Source organism: Macaca mulatta, chromosome 17, assembly GCF_049350105.2.
Source record: "Macaca mulatta isolate MMU2019108-1 chromosome 17, T2T-MMU8v2.0, whole genome shotgun sequence".
NCBI lineage: Eukaryota > Metazoa > Chordata > Mammalia > Primates > Cercopithecidae > Macaca > Macaca mulatta.
The window spans coordinates 10,498,690-10,517,114 of NC_133422.1; the positions used below are offsets into that span (position 1 = coordinate 10,498,690).

General features: G+C 39.6%; 1 protein-coding gene and 1 long non-coding RNA gene across 14 annotated transcripts in view; one reads left to right on the top strand and one right to left on the bottom strand.

Annotated features, from left to right (window-relative positions):
• Positions 1 to 15,888, top strand: part of USPL1 (ubiquitin specific peptidase like 1) — a 39,757-nt gene extending 23,869 nt beyond the window's left edge. For 8 of the 13 annotated variants that reach the window (XM_077974150.1, XM_077974151.1, XM_015120824.3 and 5 more), the window contains 3 exons: positions 2,854 to 2,979; positions 9,073 to 9,230; positions 13,689 to 15,767. In XM_077974150.1, the coding sequence (XP_077830276.1) occupies positions 2,854 to 2,979; positions 9,073 to 9,230; positions 13,689 to 15,574 (2,170 nt within the window). In that variant the 3' untranslated portion in view covers positions 15,575 to 15,767. Of the gene's footprint in view, positions 1 to 2,853; positions 2,980 to 9,072; positions 9,231 to 13,688 lie in introns of all 13 variants that reach the window. The other 5 variants (XR_013407854.1, XM_077974155.1, XM_077974156.1 and 2 more) reach the window with 2 other exon arrangements.
• Positions 4,390 to 12,634, bottom strand: LOC144336239 (uncharacterized). Its single transcript, XR_013407858.1, has 4 exons — positions 12,172 to 12,634; positions 11,136 to 11,873; positions 6,037 to 6,226; positions 4,390 to 4,890 (listed from the first exon to the last, which is right to left on the bottom strand). It is a non-coding gene; the product is annotated as an uncharacterized LOC144336239 (long non-coding RNA).
• Positions 15,889 to 18,425: the final 2,537 nt, after the last annotated feature.

Genomic DNA, 18,425 nt, shown 5'->3' on the forward strand with positions numbered 1-18,425 from the left:
GCAGGAGAATAACTTGAAACCCAAAGGCGGAGGTTGCAGTGAGCTGAGATCATGCCACTGGACTCCAGCCTGGGCAGCAAGAGCTTCACTCTGTCTCAAAAAAAAAAAGAAAAAAAAAATTACTTAGATATTCATTATCTAAATATGAAATCTTTTTTAGGTATTTAAGGAGTAGTCAAGGAGAGTTCAGTCTGGGAGGATGCTCCAGGGAATGCAGGCAACAAAGTGTTTGTTTGTTTGTTTTTAACTGGTTAGATCTACTAGAACAGGGTAAGGGAGGCCACGGAGTAGACACCATGAGCAAAGCTAACCCTCCTGAGTTGAAAAAAATTATGGACAAGAAGTTACCTTAAAAATAACTGTTGGCCGACGTATCCAAGGAATGTCGCAAGGATTTGGTCCCTTTATGCATCCTGAGATAGATGAATGTGTGGAGATGGCAGCTGGTGGGCAACAGAGTGATACTGGCATGGTGGTGATACAGGGAAGTAGTTTGATCATGTTAGAAGCCATGGAACAAAGATATATCATGGCTGCTCTGCAGAAAAATCAGTGTCCCCTCCAAAGGGCCTGTTTTACTCTGATGTAAAAATTGGGTCAGATACATTTTCATATTAAGCTTTTTGTTAAGTAAGCTTTTGTAATAGTCCCCCAAACCCCCACTAGAACAGGGTAAGTATTAACGTTTTATTCATACCTAGGACATAAATAATTTAGTGTAAGCAAGTGAGTATGAGAACACATCTGTTTCCAGTCTTCTATCATTGATTTATATAAATTACCTGGTTTTCTCCTCACAGTAACTCAGTGAGGAAGATCCTAGTGTCCTCATTTGGCAGTTATGGATATGACAGCTTGAAAGGGGTTAGATTGATTCCCAAGATGACACACTGTAAGTGGCAGAGTCAGGAGACAGACACATTTAGGCTTTTCTGGCCTCTAAGACTTTCTTGCTCACTGTGCTATACTCCTTAATCACTACCTGGGTTTTAAATAATATAAATAAGCTTGCTGATTAAAATCAGCTTAATTGTAGCTCTTCTGGAATCCATATCTTAGTTGTTTGACAGTTTTCGGTTGAGTATGTTCTGTGTGCTAGGAACTCAGGCACTGAAAATAGTGTATCTTTGCCAAATTTACTAATTAGGTAGTGAGATAATACATGAACACATAATAGAGGTCCAGAGAATTCGTAATTAATCTGATCTTTGGGCTGCTTAATGTTAACTTTGAATGCAAGATGTTAAATGCAGTTTAGGGATAGATAGCACAAACTGTGAGAGCTCAAGGGAGGGAAGCCACTAGTCGCTTTGGTTTCCTTTTTTGTTTTTTTAAAATAATCTTACTTTGTTCTAAAAATGAAAGTAGTTATAGGGGGAAAGCTAAAATGAAGTGACTTTTCTTAAATATGTTTTAATATGTCATCACTTAAAACTTACTTCCACTTAATCTGAAGGAGAACTATCCAGCAAATTCCTCTGTTTTTGTGAAGCTGTTTTTAGTGCCAGCGTAAGGGCTTTTTACTCAGCTTGGAAAGTATAACCCAGAGGCAGTTAAAAACAGTCTTCCGAGGCAGAGCTCAGGTCTGTTATTTATCACTGCACTCTATGTGTCGCCTTCCCCATCTGTAAAATGGGGATGAGAATGGCACCTGCCTCTGAGAGTTGTTTGGAGGATGAGTGTCCAGTGCCATGCCCTCCTTGCATAGGAAGTGTTCAGAAACGTCAGATGTCTTACGGAGAATTAACACTTACTTGCTGGGACAGTCTCCTTTTTATAAACTAAAAAATAGGAGCCTTTACGTAACAATTGTCTTTGAAAATTTAAGAATTTAGCAGAAATACAGTCAGTGCATTTATTGACATCTTTATGTTGCTTTGCTTTTATAATGTTAACTTCCCTGAGTACTGGTCTGTTTTTAACAGACTGCTTTCTCTCAGGATTTGTCAGTATTTGCTGTTGTTTAGAAAGGAAGCTTGTATCTCTTAAGTAATATGTAACTGCTCTTTAAATTATAAGTATTTGTATTAAAGTGGATGCAGTTGAGGTTTAGTGTACATCTTTAAAGATCATCTTTTTTTTTTTTTATACTTTAAGTTCTAGGGTACATGTGCACAACGTGCAGGTTTGTTACAGATGTATACATGTGCCATGTTGGTGTGCTGCACCCATCAACTCGTCAGCATCTTTTTAGATGGCATTGCTTTCAAGTCTTCAGACTAAAGTGCAAATTTAGAACTTGTGTAACCTATGAAAACAAAATTTGTTCACAGTGATTTTTTTTTTTAAGGATTAAAAAAAGTTAAGTTGTATGTATTCCTGATTTTATGTTTGAAAACACCCCTTTTCATTTTTGATTGTCTGTAATGGCTAGCCAGTTTGAGTTACTTGAGTAAGGGGTGAGCTCTAATAAATTTGACAGCCTTAGCAGTGGTTCTTAACTAAGGGCTATTTTGTCCCCCTCGGCACATTTGGCAACGTCTGGAGACAACTGGATGCTGTTACTGGCATCTGGTGAGCAGAGGCCGGGGATGATGCTTAACCTCCTACAGTGCACAGGACAGTGCTTCACAGCAAAGACACTCTGGTGACAAATGTCAGTGGTGGTGTTGAGGAACCCTGTCTTGTTTTCTTGCTTCATCTCATAGTTGAAAGCTATGGGAAATTAACATGGAGCATCTTCACAGAGCTTCTTTACTAGGGGTAGTAGGGAGGAACACTGCGATATTAACATGATTTGGGGAATTAAGAAAGTATGAATCACGAAAAAGGGGAGGAATACTTTTAGATATTGGTTTAAATTAATGTAAATGCATTTAACATTAATGAATTTATTATGTCATTTTTTTATAGGCATATGAAGAGTCTGGTCACCTTTACAAATGTCATCCCTGAGTGGCACCCACTTAATGCTGCCCATTTTGGTCCATGTAACAATTGCAACAGTAAATCACAAATAAGAAAAATGGTATTGGAAAAGTGAGTTAAAATTGTCTTATAATTTTTAGTACAAAATGAAGGTGGATTTACATTTTTCTTTTTGTAGGATTGAAAATGGTGACAACAATCTACCTTTGTGAAATCTGAGTTAACATATATTTCTGGGTTGCCAACTGCCTCGCCCTGTCTGGCCAGTGAGCCCACTGTCCCAGGTGAAGCCACTGAAGAGCCAACGTAGGCTGACTCTCCGGCCCCACTCTCCCAGTGTCTTTCCTTCTTTTTGCCTTTTTTCTCCCTTTAAGGATATCAAGATTCAGTTTTTCTCTCCTCTGCCAAGTGTATGGAGTTTCTAGAATTCTGGGATTTGCTTAATCAGATTTCAAGAACTAAGATGATTCAAAGATGAGCCACAGGCTCATCTTTCTGAATTTCTATCTTCTCCTAGATCTCAGCATGCTAATTCCTCGTCATCTTGTAAGCTGTCCGGTGGCCTTGGGCAGATATGTTTTCATTCTATTTTGCCAGCTCTGCTGTTTGTCCTCAGTTGGGGAGGCTGGTCAGCATTACCTTTTCCAGTGTTTCCAGAGCACCATCTCTTTAAACTCAGAGGTCAGTTCCATCTCAGGCAGTTTGCCTCTCTCTCATTAATGCACTCACACATGTACACAACCTCTTTACTCTTCATTTTCAGTCTAATTGTACATTAAGGAAATGTTTTGAGCTCTAATTTGATGTAATAAAGAACCAGGAACATTAACCTTTATGCCCTTGAATGTGCCAGAAACCCCTCAGAATCTTTCCTAAAGGTTTATTCTCATTGAAGTAATAAATTCTCAGTTCATTAGTGCTCACAGGCTCAGAAGGAAAAAAGGGCAGTGGTCCCCTGTCCCCTCCCTCAGGTATCTACTTTAAACCTTCAAATTAAGGTAGTATTTACTTTGACATTTCAAATTGATGTGCCTATTCTACCATAATGCAGTCTGTTCTCCTTTTATAGTAGTTGAGACTAGGGTTCTCACACCAATACCTGGGCCCCATATCTGTTTAGCCTTTCCCTGTCCTTCCAATGCAATTGTGTATTTGGCTAAGTCAGTACTCGGTGTTTGCATTGTTATTAATATACGTATGTTATTCCCTCTTCAGCCAAGCAGTAGACATAGTTAGGTTTCACTTTTACAATTCTTTGTTTTTCTGGGAATTATTTGCCTTATTTTCATTTGTTTTATTATGTACTGAGTTTTTGCCAAATACTTTAAAGACTTATTAATAAATTTCCAATACTCAGATGCTTCACAGTTTTTTACCCCTGTTCCCCTCCCCTTTTTTTCCTGGAAACTCTTTCCTGTCACCTTTCACTCTTTGCTGCAGTCTATGCTGGTTCCTCTCTCGGCCTGGGGATAGGGTGCTCTTTATTATGTACACACTTCCAGTCACTATCCTAGTTTTTAGCCCAAGGCCTCATCCCCACATTCTACCACATCTGTTGCCCATAAATATCTAGCCTTTTAGGGGTTCTCTGGGAATAATAAGCTCTTCTTTGTCATCAGCATACGCACTCCACAGTACTCATGTCTTCGCTTTGTCCATTCTGCTGGGTAAGGTGCCACTTCTCTGTTTGCTTTCTGTCCTCTAAATATTTATTGACTTCTTATTTGCTTATTTTCCTTTCTTTGCCCTTTGCAACTCATGTCTTTTTTGCCCCTCACTATTATTTGATAGCATTTGTGTAGGAGGGCGAAGTGGGAAGGAAGAGGAGGTGTCTGTATGTGTCTGAAGATTACAGAAGTCTGTAATCTGCCTTGGCTGCCAGGTGTCAGTTGTGCGATGTAAATGTTGATGATGAGGTGAGGGGAAGAGCAACAGAGCATGGATGGGGTCTGCCATCCTGCCCTGGACCATGGGCCTGCTTTCGGCTGCTTGGTGTATATGATTTCATCTAGCTGTTCATACCTGCTTTTTCCCATGCTCCAGCACTGAACATAGACTCGTACCATTGTTTTGTTTAATTTGTTAATTGGTTGCCTTGCAGCATATGTATTTTTTAACTATCCAAAAAGTTGCTTTCCTTAAAGATTCACATTCTGATCTGGAAATGGATTCATTAGGTAAAACAGTTTTTTAATGGAAAATGTGTTTTGAGTTCCAGTGGGCCAATTTATGGGTAGAATTTATAATGTGGACATTTTCTGTTTTCTTCAAAAGTAAATTGAACTAGTATATGAAGTTTCACTTAAATTTTAAATAACAAGGTCTTTATATAAGTCCTTTGTGTTTTTTTTTTATTTTGAAATTTGTATAACTTGATTTGTTTGTATCTAATCGAATTTAGAAACAAATTTAATACAGTTTTTAGGGATAACCTAAAAGTGATTGGGTTCGTCATGGTATCATATGTAATTAAAACATATAGGATTCTAAAAACTAATTAAGTTCCTTGGACATTTTATCTCAGATAACCCACTTCTCTAATGTCTCCCCACTGGGAAAAGAGTCCATTGATAGATAAATCAGGTGAATTATGCCTAGCGTGCCCAAATCTGCTACTTTTCTTTAAGTAAGTTGTTTAGGAGTTACATTCAGACCATGGTGACATGGAGCACCAAGAACTTAGAATCAGATTTCATTTTACTTGACAAACTCTTCAAAGATTACTGCCACAATCTCTCTGAGTGCAAGGCCATGGCTGCGCTTTGTGGGACAGGGATGCAATGTTTCTCTGCTATCTTTGGGTAGCAGAGGTTAACACAGCTCTCTTGTGCTTTCTTTCTCTCTTTTCTATTTTCTTTTCCTGAGGGTAGATCTTTAAATAGGAGGAGTTTAACCACATGTTGTTAGGTAAATGCAAATTGATCTTAGCCTGAAGTCTCTGGTTCACTCTTGGTTCCAGTTTGGTTAATTCCTTTCATTCAATTTTCCAGTGGTTGAGGGAGAACCTAACTTGCTCTCCTCGACTCTGAGCATCATTCTTCATTGACACTTCAGGCATTATGGATAGGAAGAAGTCTGAGAACAAAACCTAGGGATAAAGTTTAGTAGAGATGGGGTTTCACCATGTTGTCCAAGTTGGTCTCGAACTCCTGACCTCAGGTAATCCACCTGCCTTGGCTTCCCACAGTGAGGCTAGAAATAAGACACGCTGGAATTGTAGGTAGGACACTAGAGTCTAGGGGAATCAAAGAGGAATATGAACAGAAAAAGGAAGGGGAAGGATATCATTTGATTGACTCCAAGATACTACTGTTTGTAAGTTGCACCTTTTAAAAAATATGCCATTAAGAAAGGCTGGCTGGACACGGTGCCTCATGTCTGTAGTCCCAGCACTTTGGGAGGCCGAGGCAGGCGGATCACCTGAGACTAGGAATTTGAGACCATCCTGGCCAACGTAGTGAAACCCCATCTCTACTAAAAATACAAAAATCAGCTGGGTATGGTGGCACATGCCTATAGTCCCAGCTATTCAGGAGGCTGAGACATGAGTATTGCTTAAACTGGGAGGCAGAGGTTGCAGTGAACAGAGATTGCGCTACTGCACTCCAGCCTGGGCAACAGAGTGAGACTGTCTCAAAAAAAAAAAAAAAAGACAGAAATGCTGCCTATTTAATTGTGTTCCATCAGTGATAAGGTGTATCCCAACTTCAGAGATGTTAACATACAGGAAAAAATTTGGAATTCATCCGGCATTTGGAACTTGCAAAGTTTTGGCCGGGCATGGTGGCTTACGCCTGTAATCACTTTGGGAGGCTGAGGCGGGTGGATCACCTGAGGTCAGGAGTTCGAGACCAACCTGGCCAACATGGTGAAACCCCATCTCTACTAAAAATACAAACATTAGCCAGGCGTGGTGGCATGCGCCTATAGTCCCAGCTACTCGGGAGGCTGAGGCAGGAGAATCGTTTGAACCCAGGGAGCGGAGGTTGCAGTGAGCTGAGATTGTGCCACTGCACTCAAACTTGGGCAACAGAGTGAGACTCCATGTCAAAAACAAACAAACAAACAAAAAACAAAGTTTCATAGTTACGTAAAGTAGTATGGAGGCCACGCTAAGATTTTCGACACGGTAGTAAAGCTCTACATTATGGCTGTATTCTGCATCATCTCGGTTCTGCATCATGTCACCCCGCATCAGGCCCTGGATAGCTTTGGTGTACTGGTCCATCTTGTGGCAGTAAGACTAGTGTAATTAAGAGGATATTTTAGAACCTAACATATAATTGCTGCAGTTGTTGTCTCTTTTTTTGCTGGTTAAGAAAATCAAATTTCTATCCTATCTAAACCTCATAGAAGACTTTGGAGGTTTCTGACAAGTCATTTCTTACTACCTAGGGGAATGTACTTGTACTCAGCTAGAGTCTGAGTATCTTCGACATCCAGGGAATTGGGCTGAGTATGGATTTTGGTCTTGGCAGTTTTTACTTTTATTAATTTGCAAAAGAATAAAAGACTTGGAATGTACAAGAAGCATAAAAATGTGTCAGATGTTTTTACATGCATTATTTATCATGTCAGTATGTCTTAAAATATTTTCCACATGTAAACTTATGTAAAGGCAGGAAACTAGTGAGATGTCGTAGTCTAGGGATCAAGAGATTGTTTTAGTAACTAGCCTCAGTATCTTGAAAGATATTATATAAGGTCAAGGAACTAAATATTAAGAGTCAGGCCAGCCATGGTGGCTTATGCCTGTAATCCCAGCATTTTGGGAGGCCAAGGCAGGCAGATCACTTGAAGTCAGGAGTTCGAGACCAGCCTGGCCAACATGGTGAAACCCTGTCTCTACTAAAAATAGTAGTGTGTGGTGTGGTGGCACATGCCTGTAATCCAGCTACTCAGGAGGCTGTGGTGGGAGAATTACCTGAGCCCAGAAGGTGGAGATTGCAGTGAGCTGAGATCATGCCACTGCACTCCAACCTGGGTGAGAGAGCTAGTGTCCATCTCAAATAATAATAATAATAATCATCATCATCATCAGATAGGTGCCTAAAGCCTGCATATCCTGCTATGAGAATACATCTCAAGTTTTACTGTGGTTCATTGATTCAGACATGCAGTTCACATTTTAACCTGTCTGAAAAGGTAATACGTGAAATTGATACCATGACATAGTTTAAGTGGCAGCATGTTTTCATAGTGGTACATTTGATAATTAGTGAAATCTTAGATTTGATGAAATATGATTTTTTAAAGTGGGAACGTTTAGTGTTATAGACAATTTGCAGGACTTTTTATTTTATAGATACTTAAATTTTGAGGACTTGATTACTCTCTAACAAAATGATTGACAAGGTTTAATTTATAAATTATCCCTTGTCAGTCTGAATAATCTGCAGTTTGGACATTGATTCAAGTTTATTTGGGCTGAATAAATTTTGATAAACTAAGTAAGTTTTGACAGCTGTTTAACTATTGGGAATAGGGCTATTCAACATTTTTCTTACATCCTAAGAGCTTTGTTAAATTTAGTTATTTGAGACCCACTGGGTTCTATTTTCTGGTTCAGCATGTTGCTATAATGGTAAAATATAATTTTGAAATTACAGTTGTCTTGAGGTTAATAATAAATTGACCAATATGTTGTATTTTTTTATCTACTTAGTTACAAATTGAACTTTTCCTAAGTAGAACTTTTAATTTGACAGACCCCCTTTGCTTCCTGAGATAACTGAAATAGGCCAAATTAATGCTTATTTGAATATCTTAGGTTTGTTGCTTTCTTTCACTTATTACCTACACCGCTTAACAAAAGCAATTAATCTGAGCACTTGATGCCAAAGAAAATTCTAAAAGGTCTGGATTTTTTCCTTGGATTTTACAAAGTAGCTACCATGACATCTTTAAGCCAAAGCCGCATTGCTGCTTACAGAGCAATTTTTGTTTAATGGTCTTTATTAGAGTCGTACTGCATGATGACTTCCAACTGTCTGGGATACCATTCTGAAAAGGGTTTAGTGTTACATACTTCTTAGAGAGAGTTCTCCATTTCTAATTAAGGCACACGTCTGGAGGTGCTCAAGAAAAATTAGTGCAGTTCGCCTTGGAAGTGTTATGTGTGACTAGTTCACTTCAGACATCTTTTGTATAACCAGACACATGGCATTAAATTTGTTTAACTTCTCTTGCTTTTATCTCCCACAGAGTATCTCCCATATTCATGTTGCACTTTGTAGAAGGCTTACCACAGAATGACTTGCAACACTACACATTTCATTTTGAAGGCTGTCCTTATCAAATAACTTCTGTAATTCAGTATCGAGCAAATAATCATTTTATAACATGGATTTTAGATGCTGATGGTAAGTGTTTAGAGGTTTTCTTTTAAGATAATTGGCATGGAAACTAAATTCTAGCATGTGGGGACTGTTTGGTTTTTGTTTTTTAAAAAAAGACAAACTTTGCTGTGACTCTTTCTCTCTCCATTCTAGCCTTTGCCTTCTCCTCTTCACACCTATTAAAAGTGGTGGTTTTAGTATCCTTTCTCATTTTTTCCTTTCCTTACATCATGTCTTATAGGTAAACACATGTGCATGTGCATATTTCTTTTTTAGACAAAGGATGAGATTACTAATGTTTGCTTAGTTTGTTTTCCTACTTAACATCTTTGCTTTTATTTTTTAGACATATATTTCTAAGACTATTAAACATGAGACTTATGTAGCCCTTCTGTCATTGTGGAATACAGTTTACTAACAGCTACCTTCAAGATAAAGCCTTTATTTAAGTAATTAAACCTCTTAGTAGAAAGCTAAGTAAGCACAGTTCATGGGTTTTGGGAATTTTCGCCTTGCATTTGTCTGATGTGGTAAAATATTGAGTTTGTTTTCTCATAATGTTCACTTTGTCTTAGACAAGATAATTCAGTCCCCTTAAAGGGTTGTATCAAGTCATTGATAAGGGCTCACTTTGATATAACCATTTTCTGTTATTTGGACACTCTTTCATACTTGCTATTTTCCTGCTGGGGATGGTTTGAATGGATGACACAATACTGTATTATAAAAGCACTTTACAAACTGTAACTTATATTATAAATGTAATTATTACCTTAAGGTTTTACCCTGTTTCAGATTTGAGTGGAAGTAGTTCTTCACAATACAAACCAACTTATTTTAACTGTTTTTGCATTTCAAAGAATGATCAATCCACTTCAGGTGCAGCATGGTTTCCAACCCTGACGGCATGGAAGAGTCATTTAGTTAGCTTCTAAAAATGTCCAGGCTGTACCCTGGAGACCAGCCTTGGGGATTAGGCCCAAATATCAATATTGGGTGTTTTTGGTATTTGTTTTTGGCCGACCGGTCCTTCCTTCCTTCCTTCCTTTCTTCCTTCTTCCCTCCCTCCCTCCCTCCCTCCCTTCCTTCCTTCCTTCCTTCCTTCTTCCCTCCCTCCCTCCCTCCGTCTCATTCGCTCTCTCTGTCTCCTTCTTTGCTCCTTCTTTCCTTCTCTCCTAATTTTCTTCTTTATTTATTTTATTTTATTTATTTTATTTTATTTTATATTTTATTTTATTTTATTTATTTTATTTTATTTGAGACAAGGTCTCACTGTATTGCCTAGGCTGTTCTCAAACTCCTGGGCTCAAGTGATCCTCCTACCTCAGCCTCCTGAGTAGCTAGGACTACAGGCACATGCTATGGCAATACTGTTTTAAACATTGTTTTCAAGGCTCCCCAGGTAATTCCATTGTGGGTCATGTGGTAGAGAACCACTGACACAGGCAAACAAAAGATACATAAAGTTTTCTATTTAACGAGTAGGTGCAGGTAGTAGATAAGAGTGTAGCCACATAAACCACGTGCTTAATGAACAGTTTTGTTTTGTGTATATGTGAGGGATTAGCAGATCTCTTAGTATATTTTGTTTTCCCTTTTGAAACTTATCAGAGAATTCATTTGTCTGTTACGCGACTAATGCTTTCGGTTTACTTTTTTTTTAATATCATGTTTTTTTTTTGAGATGGAGTTTTGCTCTTGTTGCCCAGGCTGGAGTGCATTGGCGCAATCTTGACTCACCGTCACCTCTGCATCCTGGGTTCAAGTGATTCTCCTGCCTCAGCCTCCTGAGTAGCTGGAATACAGGCATGCACCACCATGCCCGGTTCATTTTGTGTTTTTAGTAGAGATGGGGCTTCTCCATGTTGGTCAGGTTGGTCTCAAACTCCTGACCTCAGGTGACCCACCTGCCTCGGCCTCCCAAAGTGCTGGGATTACAGGCATGAGGCAGCGCACCCAGCCATATCTTATATTTTAATAAATATTTTAATTTGGTCTGTAAACTTTTCTCTTTGGCGAATGTGTTTTAAGTCTGTGTTGAGTCCTAGACCTTTGCTGTTCTCAGATAGTCACTAGTGATGCCTTAACATTAACCAGCCTGTTGGTAACTAAATTGGCCTGAATTGACAACTAAGGAAAGGTCTCTTTCTCCTTTCTTAATCTTCGCATTCCTTAAGATTAGTTCTTTGTAGGAAGCCTTGAAGCCTGGTGGCAAGTACCCTTTTCCCCTCACAATCTTAAGTTCTTTCTCAGCATTAAAAAATGACTATGGGAGATATGTCAAACGAGTTTTCTGTGTGTGCTCTGAGAAATCTTTTTTCAAAAAAGGATAGATGCACATGTGTAAGGAAAAGAGAAACTGAGTGTACTTTCAATATTTAAGATTAAGTGTTTCTAAACATGTTTTGCAACATAAAATGATGACCACTGTGTTGGTCATTACTTCTCTACTGCTAAAATAATGTTTTCTAAAAGAATAGACTCCTTAGAAAAAATACAGTACTTTCGGTGCGTACTATTGTAATCCAAGGATTAGGAAATGTTTTGTAGTAAGTACGACGGTGTTTGACATCATAATTTATTAATTTATCACATTTGGTTTCGTAGAAATAGAGTAAGCTGCGTATTTGCTGTGCCACGATTGCCATGACATCACACTTCTTGTATCTATTTCTGTTTCTTTTTTTTTTTTTTTTTTTTTTTTGAGACGGAGTCTTGCTCTGTCGCCCAGGCTGGAGTGCAGTGGCGCAATCTCGGCTCACTGCAAGCTCCGCCTCCCGGGTTCACGCCATTCTCCTGCCTCAGCCTCCCGAGTAGCTGGGACTACAGGCGCCCGCCCCTGCGCCCGGCTCATTTTTTCTATTTTTAGTAGAGACGGGGTTTCACCATGGTCTCGATCTCCTGACCTTGTGATCCGCCCACCTCGGCCTCCCAAAGTGCTGGGATTACAGGCGTGAGCCACCACGCCTGGCTATTTCTGTTTCATAGATATGTAGATACTGATATATACAGTGGAAGTGTGGATTGTTTTGATAAGTTTCTAATGAAAGTACAGATATTTGTTGATTATTTATTAAAAGTTGTTACTCATGCAAGCCTGTGGTTAGCTTTCCCCAAATTATCATGTGGTAGTAAGTAAACTGTAAAGAAATATACCCTCCTTTAACCCCACACCACCTGTTAGCACCTAGTCAGCTTCCTTTACTTCTCAGCCGTACTTTTTGTATTTTTTTGTTGTAGTGGTAAAATATATGTAACATAAAATTTACCATTTTAATATTTGTAAGTGTACAATTCATTGGCGTTGAATACATTGTGTGCATCCACAATGCTGTGCAACCACCATCACCATCAGGACTTTTTCATCAACCCAAACAGAAACTACTCATTAAACAATAACTCTGCGTCCTCCCACCCCAAAACCCTGGTAACCACTGTTCTACTTTCTGTCTCTGTGAATGTGTCTCTTCTAGGCGCCTCATAGAAGTGGAATCATACATTATTTGTCCTTTTGTGTCTGGCTCATTTTACTCAGCATATTTTCAAGATTCATTTGTATTGTGGCATGGAGCAGAATGTCATTCCTTTCTAAGGCTGAATAGTATTTTATGTATCATCCATTTATCTGTTAGGGACATTTGACTATTGTGAATAATGCTCTGAACATTACTGGACAAGGAACTGAAAGTCCCTGCTTTTCGTTCTTTTTGGTATCTACCTACAAGAGGAATTGCAGGGTCTTAATGGTAATTCTGTGCTTAACTTTTGCCAGACTGTTTCCACAGCAGTTGTACCATTTTACATCCCCACCAGCATTACACAAGGATTCCCATTTCTTCACATCCTTGGCAACATTTGCTATTTTCTGTTTTTTTGTTTGTTTGTTTTTGTTTTTGTTTTTAAAGGAATGGTTTAAACAGGTTCCCTTCTTACTCCTCATTCATGCTTTAGTTGACTACGTAAGGAACCCTGTCCCTACTGCACCACTGAAATTGTGCAGGCAAAATAACTGCCAGCGACCACACTGCTACAAGTAATGGACTTTTCCCAAGTTTTGTATTAGTATTTCAGTATTTGGCAGTGCATCCTACTCCTAGTTTTTAAACTCTTCCCTTGTCATCCATCATCTCATTCTCTCTTGACAAATGTGAAAATGGAAGCTCCAAAATAAGAATTAAAACGAATATTGATCCTTCAGGTAACAAGCTTCATTTATCATGAAAATTTATATATATGAAACATTCTGTTTTCTGATGTTATTGGATAAATTAGGTGATAACCAAATTCTAAGTTCCAAAAGTTAAATATACTCCGTCTAAGGACTTTAACATGGCAGACGACGGTGACAAGGTCAAGACCATGTTTTAGAGTCTTCTCCTTTGGTGGGTATTCAGTGATACAAGAGCCGAAAAGGCCAGAAGAAAGTTAACCTAGGATGGTGGTTTTTGGATATCTAACTTTCACTTTTTTCCCATCCTCCAGGAAGTTGGCTGGAATGTGATGACTTAAAAGGCCCATGTTCTGAAAGGCACAAGAAATTTGAAGTTCCTGCTTCAGAGATACATATTGTTATCTGGGAAAGAAAAACATCCCAAGTGACAGATAAAGAAGCTGCCTGCCTTCCACTTAAAAAGACTAATGACCAACATGCTCTCGGTAATGAGAAACCAGTATCTTCAACATCGTGTTCTGTGGGTGATGCTGCCTCAGCTGAAACAGCCTCAGTAACTCACCCTAAAGATACGTCAGTTGCCCCTCATACTTTTTCACAGGACACAGCTGTAACTCATGGAGATCATTTACTTTCAGGTCCAAAAGGTTTGGTTGACAATAATATTTTACCTTTGACACTTGAAGAAACTATCCAGAAAACAACCTCAGTTTCACAGTTAAATTCTGAAGCTTTCCTGTTAGAAAGTAAACCTGTAGCAGAAAATACAGGAATTCTCGAAATAAATACTTTGCCATCACAAGAATTACTAATGGCTTCTTCAGTATCAGCTCCATGTCATGAAAAGCTTATCCCAGACCAATTTGTGGACATAAGTTTTCCATCCCGAGTTGTAAATACAAACATGCAGTCAGTACAGCTGAATACAAAAGACACTGTAAATACTAAATCTGTGAATAATACTGATGCTACTGGTCTTTTACAGGGAGTGAAGTCAGTAGAAATTGAGAAGGACGCTCAGTTACAACAATTCCTTACACCAAAAACCGAACAATTAAAACCAGAACACGTCACATCTCAGGTATCTAATTTGAAGAAAAAAGAAACTACAGCAGATTCTCAAACCACAACATCTAAGTCATTACAGAATCAGTCTCTGAAAGAAAATCAGAAGAAGCCATTTGTGGGAAGTTGGGTTAAAGGCTTAATAAGCAGGGGTGCTTCTTTTATGCCACTCTGTGTTTCAGCTCATAATAGAAACACTATAACTGATTTACAACCTTCAGTTAAAGGGGTAAATAATTTTGGTGGCTTTAAAACTAAAGGTATAAACCAGAAGTCCCGCCACGTATCCAAGAAAGCGCGTGGGAGTGCAGGTAAGCCTCCTCCCATCAGTAAGCCACCACCAGGCCCTCCATCGTCTAATGGCACAGCTGCCCACCCACATGCTCATGCTGCTTCAGAAGTTTTGGAAAAGTCTGGAAGCACCTCGTGTGGAGCTCAACTCAACCACAGTTCTCATGGAAATGGTCTTTCTCCAGCAAACCACGAAGACTTGGTGGAAGGTCAGATTCATAAACTCCGTCTAAAACTTCGTAAAAAGCTAAAGGCAGAAAAGAAGAAATTAGCTGCTCTTATGTCTTCCCCGCAAAGCAGAACAGTTCCAAGTGAAAATCTAGAACAGGTGCCCCAGGGTGGGTCTCCAAATGATTGTGAATCAATAGAGGACTTGTTAAATGAGCTACCATATCCAGTTGATACTGCCAGTGAGTCTGCATGCACCACTGTTGCTGGTGTTTCCTTGTATGGTAGTCAAACTCATGAAGAAATTTTAGCGGAATTATTGTCTCCTACAACTGTTTCAACAGAGCTGTCAGAAAATGGGGAAGGTGACTTTAGGTATTTGGGAATGGGAGATGGTCATATCCCACCACCAGTACCAAGTGAATTAAATGATGTTTCCCAGAACACACATCTGAGACAGGACCATAATTATTGTAGCCCCACGAAGAAAAATCCACGTGAAGTTCAGCCAGACTCTCTGACAAATAATGCCTGCGTTAGAACATTAAACTTGGAGAGTCCCATGAAGACTGATATTTTCGATGAGTTTTTTTCCTCCTCAGCATTAAGTGCTTTAGCAAATGACACATTAGACCTACCTCATTTTGATGAATATCTGTTTGAGAATTATTGAATTAATGCTTGTTAACTTTTTTTCATATAATATTTATTCTTAGAAGAACTTACTGTGTGTTCAGGTAGTGTTTATACACTGGACTTGTGTAATTACTTGTGTAATAACGATGAACAAAATGCAAGGTTTGACCTTTGGTTCTGCCCATGAAGCATGTAATCTGTCTTACAAATTAAAATCATTTAATGTGTTCTCCTTTTTGGTTTTATTTTGTTCTTGTTGAGAGTATGAGAATTTCAAAATGTTAAAGGTGAAAAGTGGCATGAGTTTCTGACAGTTTGTACAGTTGGATGCATTAAAGTTTTAGATTTGAAGTTTTGGTTATGTTAATGTTATGAGTGATCTTTGGGGTGGTTTTTCTTCTTCTGGAAACCTGTTGCTTTGCCCGTGGTGCCCGAGTTCTTGTCCTGCATCCAGATATGCAGATGAAGGGTGAAGTAGATGAAGAGAAGCTTTATCTAGTGTTAAAACAGCTCAGAAGGAGACCCACAGTGGGTAGCTCCCCTCTGTAGGCGGGCAAGCCATCCCTCAAGTGTTCAGCTCTTAGCAGAGAAAAGGCCCTGGAGAGAGTAACTCTTCTCAGCTCTGAGCAGAGAAAAAGCCTCGGAGAAGGTAGCTTGTGTTCACAGGCAGGTTGTCCAGAGGTCTGCTGCTCTCAGGAGAGAGGAGGCCCTGGAAAGGATAGCTTCTCTCCATAGGCAGGTGGTTCTGCTGTCTCTGCAGGTCTCTGAAGTGCTTAGCAGAGAGGGTATCTCCTCCCTGTTGCTGGTCATCCCACCCTCTGCTCAGCTGTGGCTGAGCCCAGGGCTTTTTATGGGCCTCTGTGGGGAGGAAGTACATACTGACTGGCCCATGGGTGGCCACAGGTGAGTCTAGAAAAGGCACCAGTTACCACTCCTGCAGGTGGGACTGGCAGCCTGGCCCCCAGCCCTCAGGCCCTCCCTGTTCGTGGCTTCTAGGTTTCCCCCACTGCTTTGATCCAAGAGCCGCTGCCAGCAGCAGGGAGTAGCCAAGCAGTGGGGACACGCGCTTCCTAACCTGCAAAAGCAGGCCCCCAAAAGTGCAGGGATGCCTGAGTCTGCAGCCGCACCCAGGAGGGCGGGGATCCTGCCTGCTCCAGGGAACGGGCGGCCCCAGCCATGCCTGGCTGCTGCAGCTGGAATGATAGCAGGCTGGCTGGAGCACCTGCCACCATCATTAGTTCAAGAGTTCATGCAAATTTAAATTGTATACGGTATACGAATGTACGACAGTTTTCCTTACGGTTGTGTGACCTTCTATAAGAGCCTGCACCTGTTTGTTACACCAGTAGAGTGCTGTGGAATGTAAACTTTCCCTATATCACTTATCTCCTTTATCTCTTCATGCAGAGGAGGGCAGGAAACCTTATTACTTGAACTTTAGTAATGTTAAGTGATCAATAAATCTATAAATAAATCGATAACAGAAAAAAGTTACCTATTTTTGGGATGATGTACAAAAAGTTTACATGTTATCACAAATACCATCTTTCTTCCCAAGACATTTACTTCTGTAACCAACGTGGGACACCATCTCATAGTTGTATTTTGGGAGAGAATAATAACCAGTGCTTATAAGGCTTGTTGTATGTTGGTTGTTAGATAGATGTTATTTCGTTTAGACCTCAACATTCCTGTGAGTGACATACTTTTATCACATCTTACAGATAAGGAGACTATACTTATTCAGTTGTGGAGCTGAGATTGAGTAGAGTGGCTCCCATAGCATTTGAGTGCTGAGCTTACCAATATATGTTCCACTCCTCAGGCTTCATTTAAAGTAGGATGCCCAAACAGCACCACCGCCCTAGAGACTGGAGTTAACAGCAGTACTTACTGAGGTTTAAGCCTGGCAGCCAGTGTCCTTGCGGTAAAATTATTTGCTAGGGACTCAGTACTTCATAATTTGTCAAATTTACTCCTAAACTTCCGTGTTTTATTTATTTATTTCTGACAAAAGTAGTGCATATTGTCAAGGAAAAACTAGGAAAATACAAAAAAAAAAAGATTTTTGAATACTTAGTGATGGCGACTACAAACATGTTCCTATTTTATGCATATAGACTTTAAATAAAAGTGAGATCCTATTGTATCTGTTTTTATGGATAACCATTGTTTCACTAATGTTTTAAAATTCTGAGGTCATTTATGCTGTCTTGCCATTGTTAATTGCAGCAGGTATCCTTGTTGATACATTTTTGCATGGATCCAAGTTTCGTTTTCCAGGAGTGGAGTTGCTTGGTCAAGGGAAATGCACATTTAAGGTTTTTTGATGATTGCATGACTGACTTCCCTGGGCCGTCGCCAACACTAGGTAGTAGTATTGAGAGGAGGGGGGAACCAACCCTGGCTGCTCCATGATTACCAGTGAGCCTGAACATTTTCTGTAACTATTGTCCACTTGAGTTTTGTGTGTGGGGGGGGGGGGACGGGTGGTAGAGGAGGATTTAAGAATTGCCCATCCTTTGCTTGTACTAATTATCTTTTCAACAAATATTTCTAGATTACTGCTAAGGACCAAGCACTGTTATAAACCTGAGATAAGGCAGTACACTAGAAGGAAATCCTTGCTCCTTTTGAGTTTGCCTTCCAAAGATGGAGATCAATATATAATGTTAGATGGTAATAGGAGATACATACAGTTGACTTGTGTCGTTTTTAGTAGTTACGGTCAATAAAGTCGCCTTGAACACTGAATTAGCATAAACTGAAATACTGTTCCTAGGAGAAACAGGTTCCTGCTACCCTGTGGTCATGACATTTTTGTCAAACAATCACTATATAAGCTTTTTTGTTTCTGTTTAAAGACGTTATTTGATCTATATGGTTGA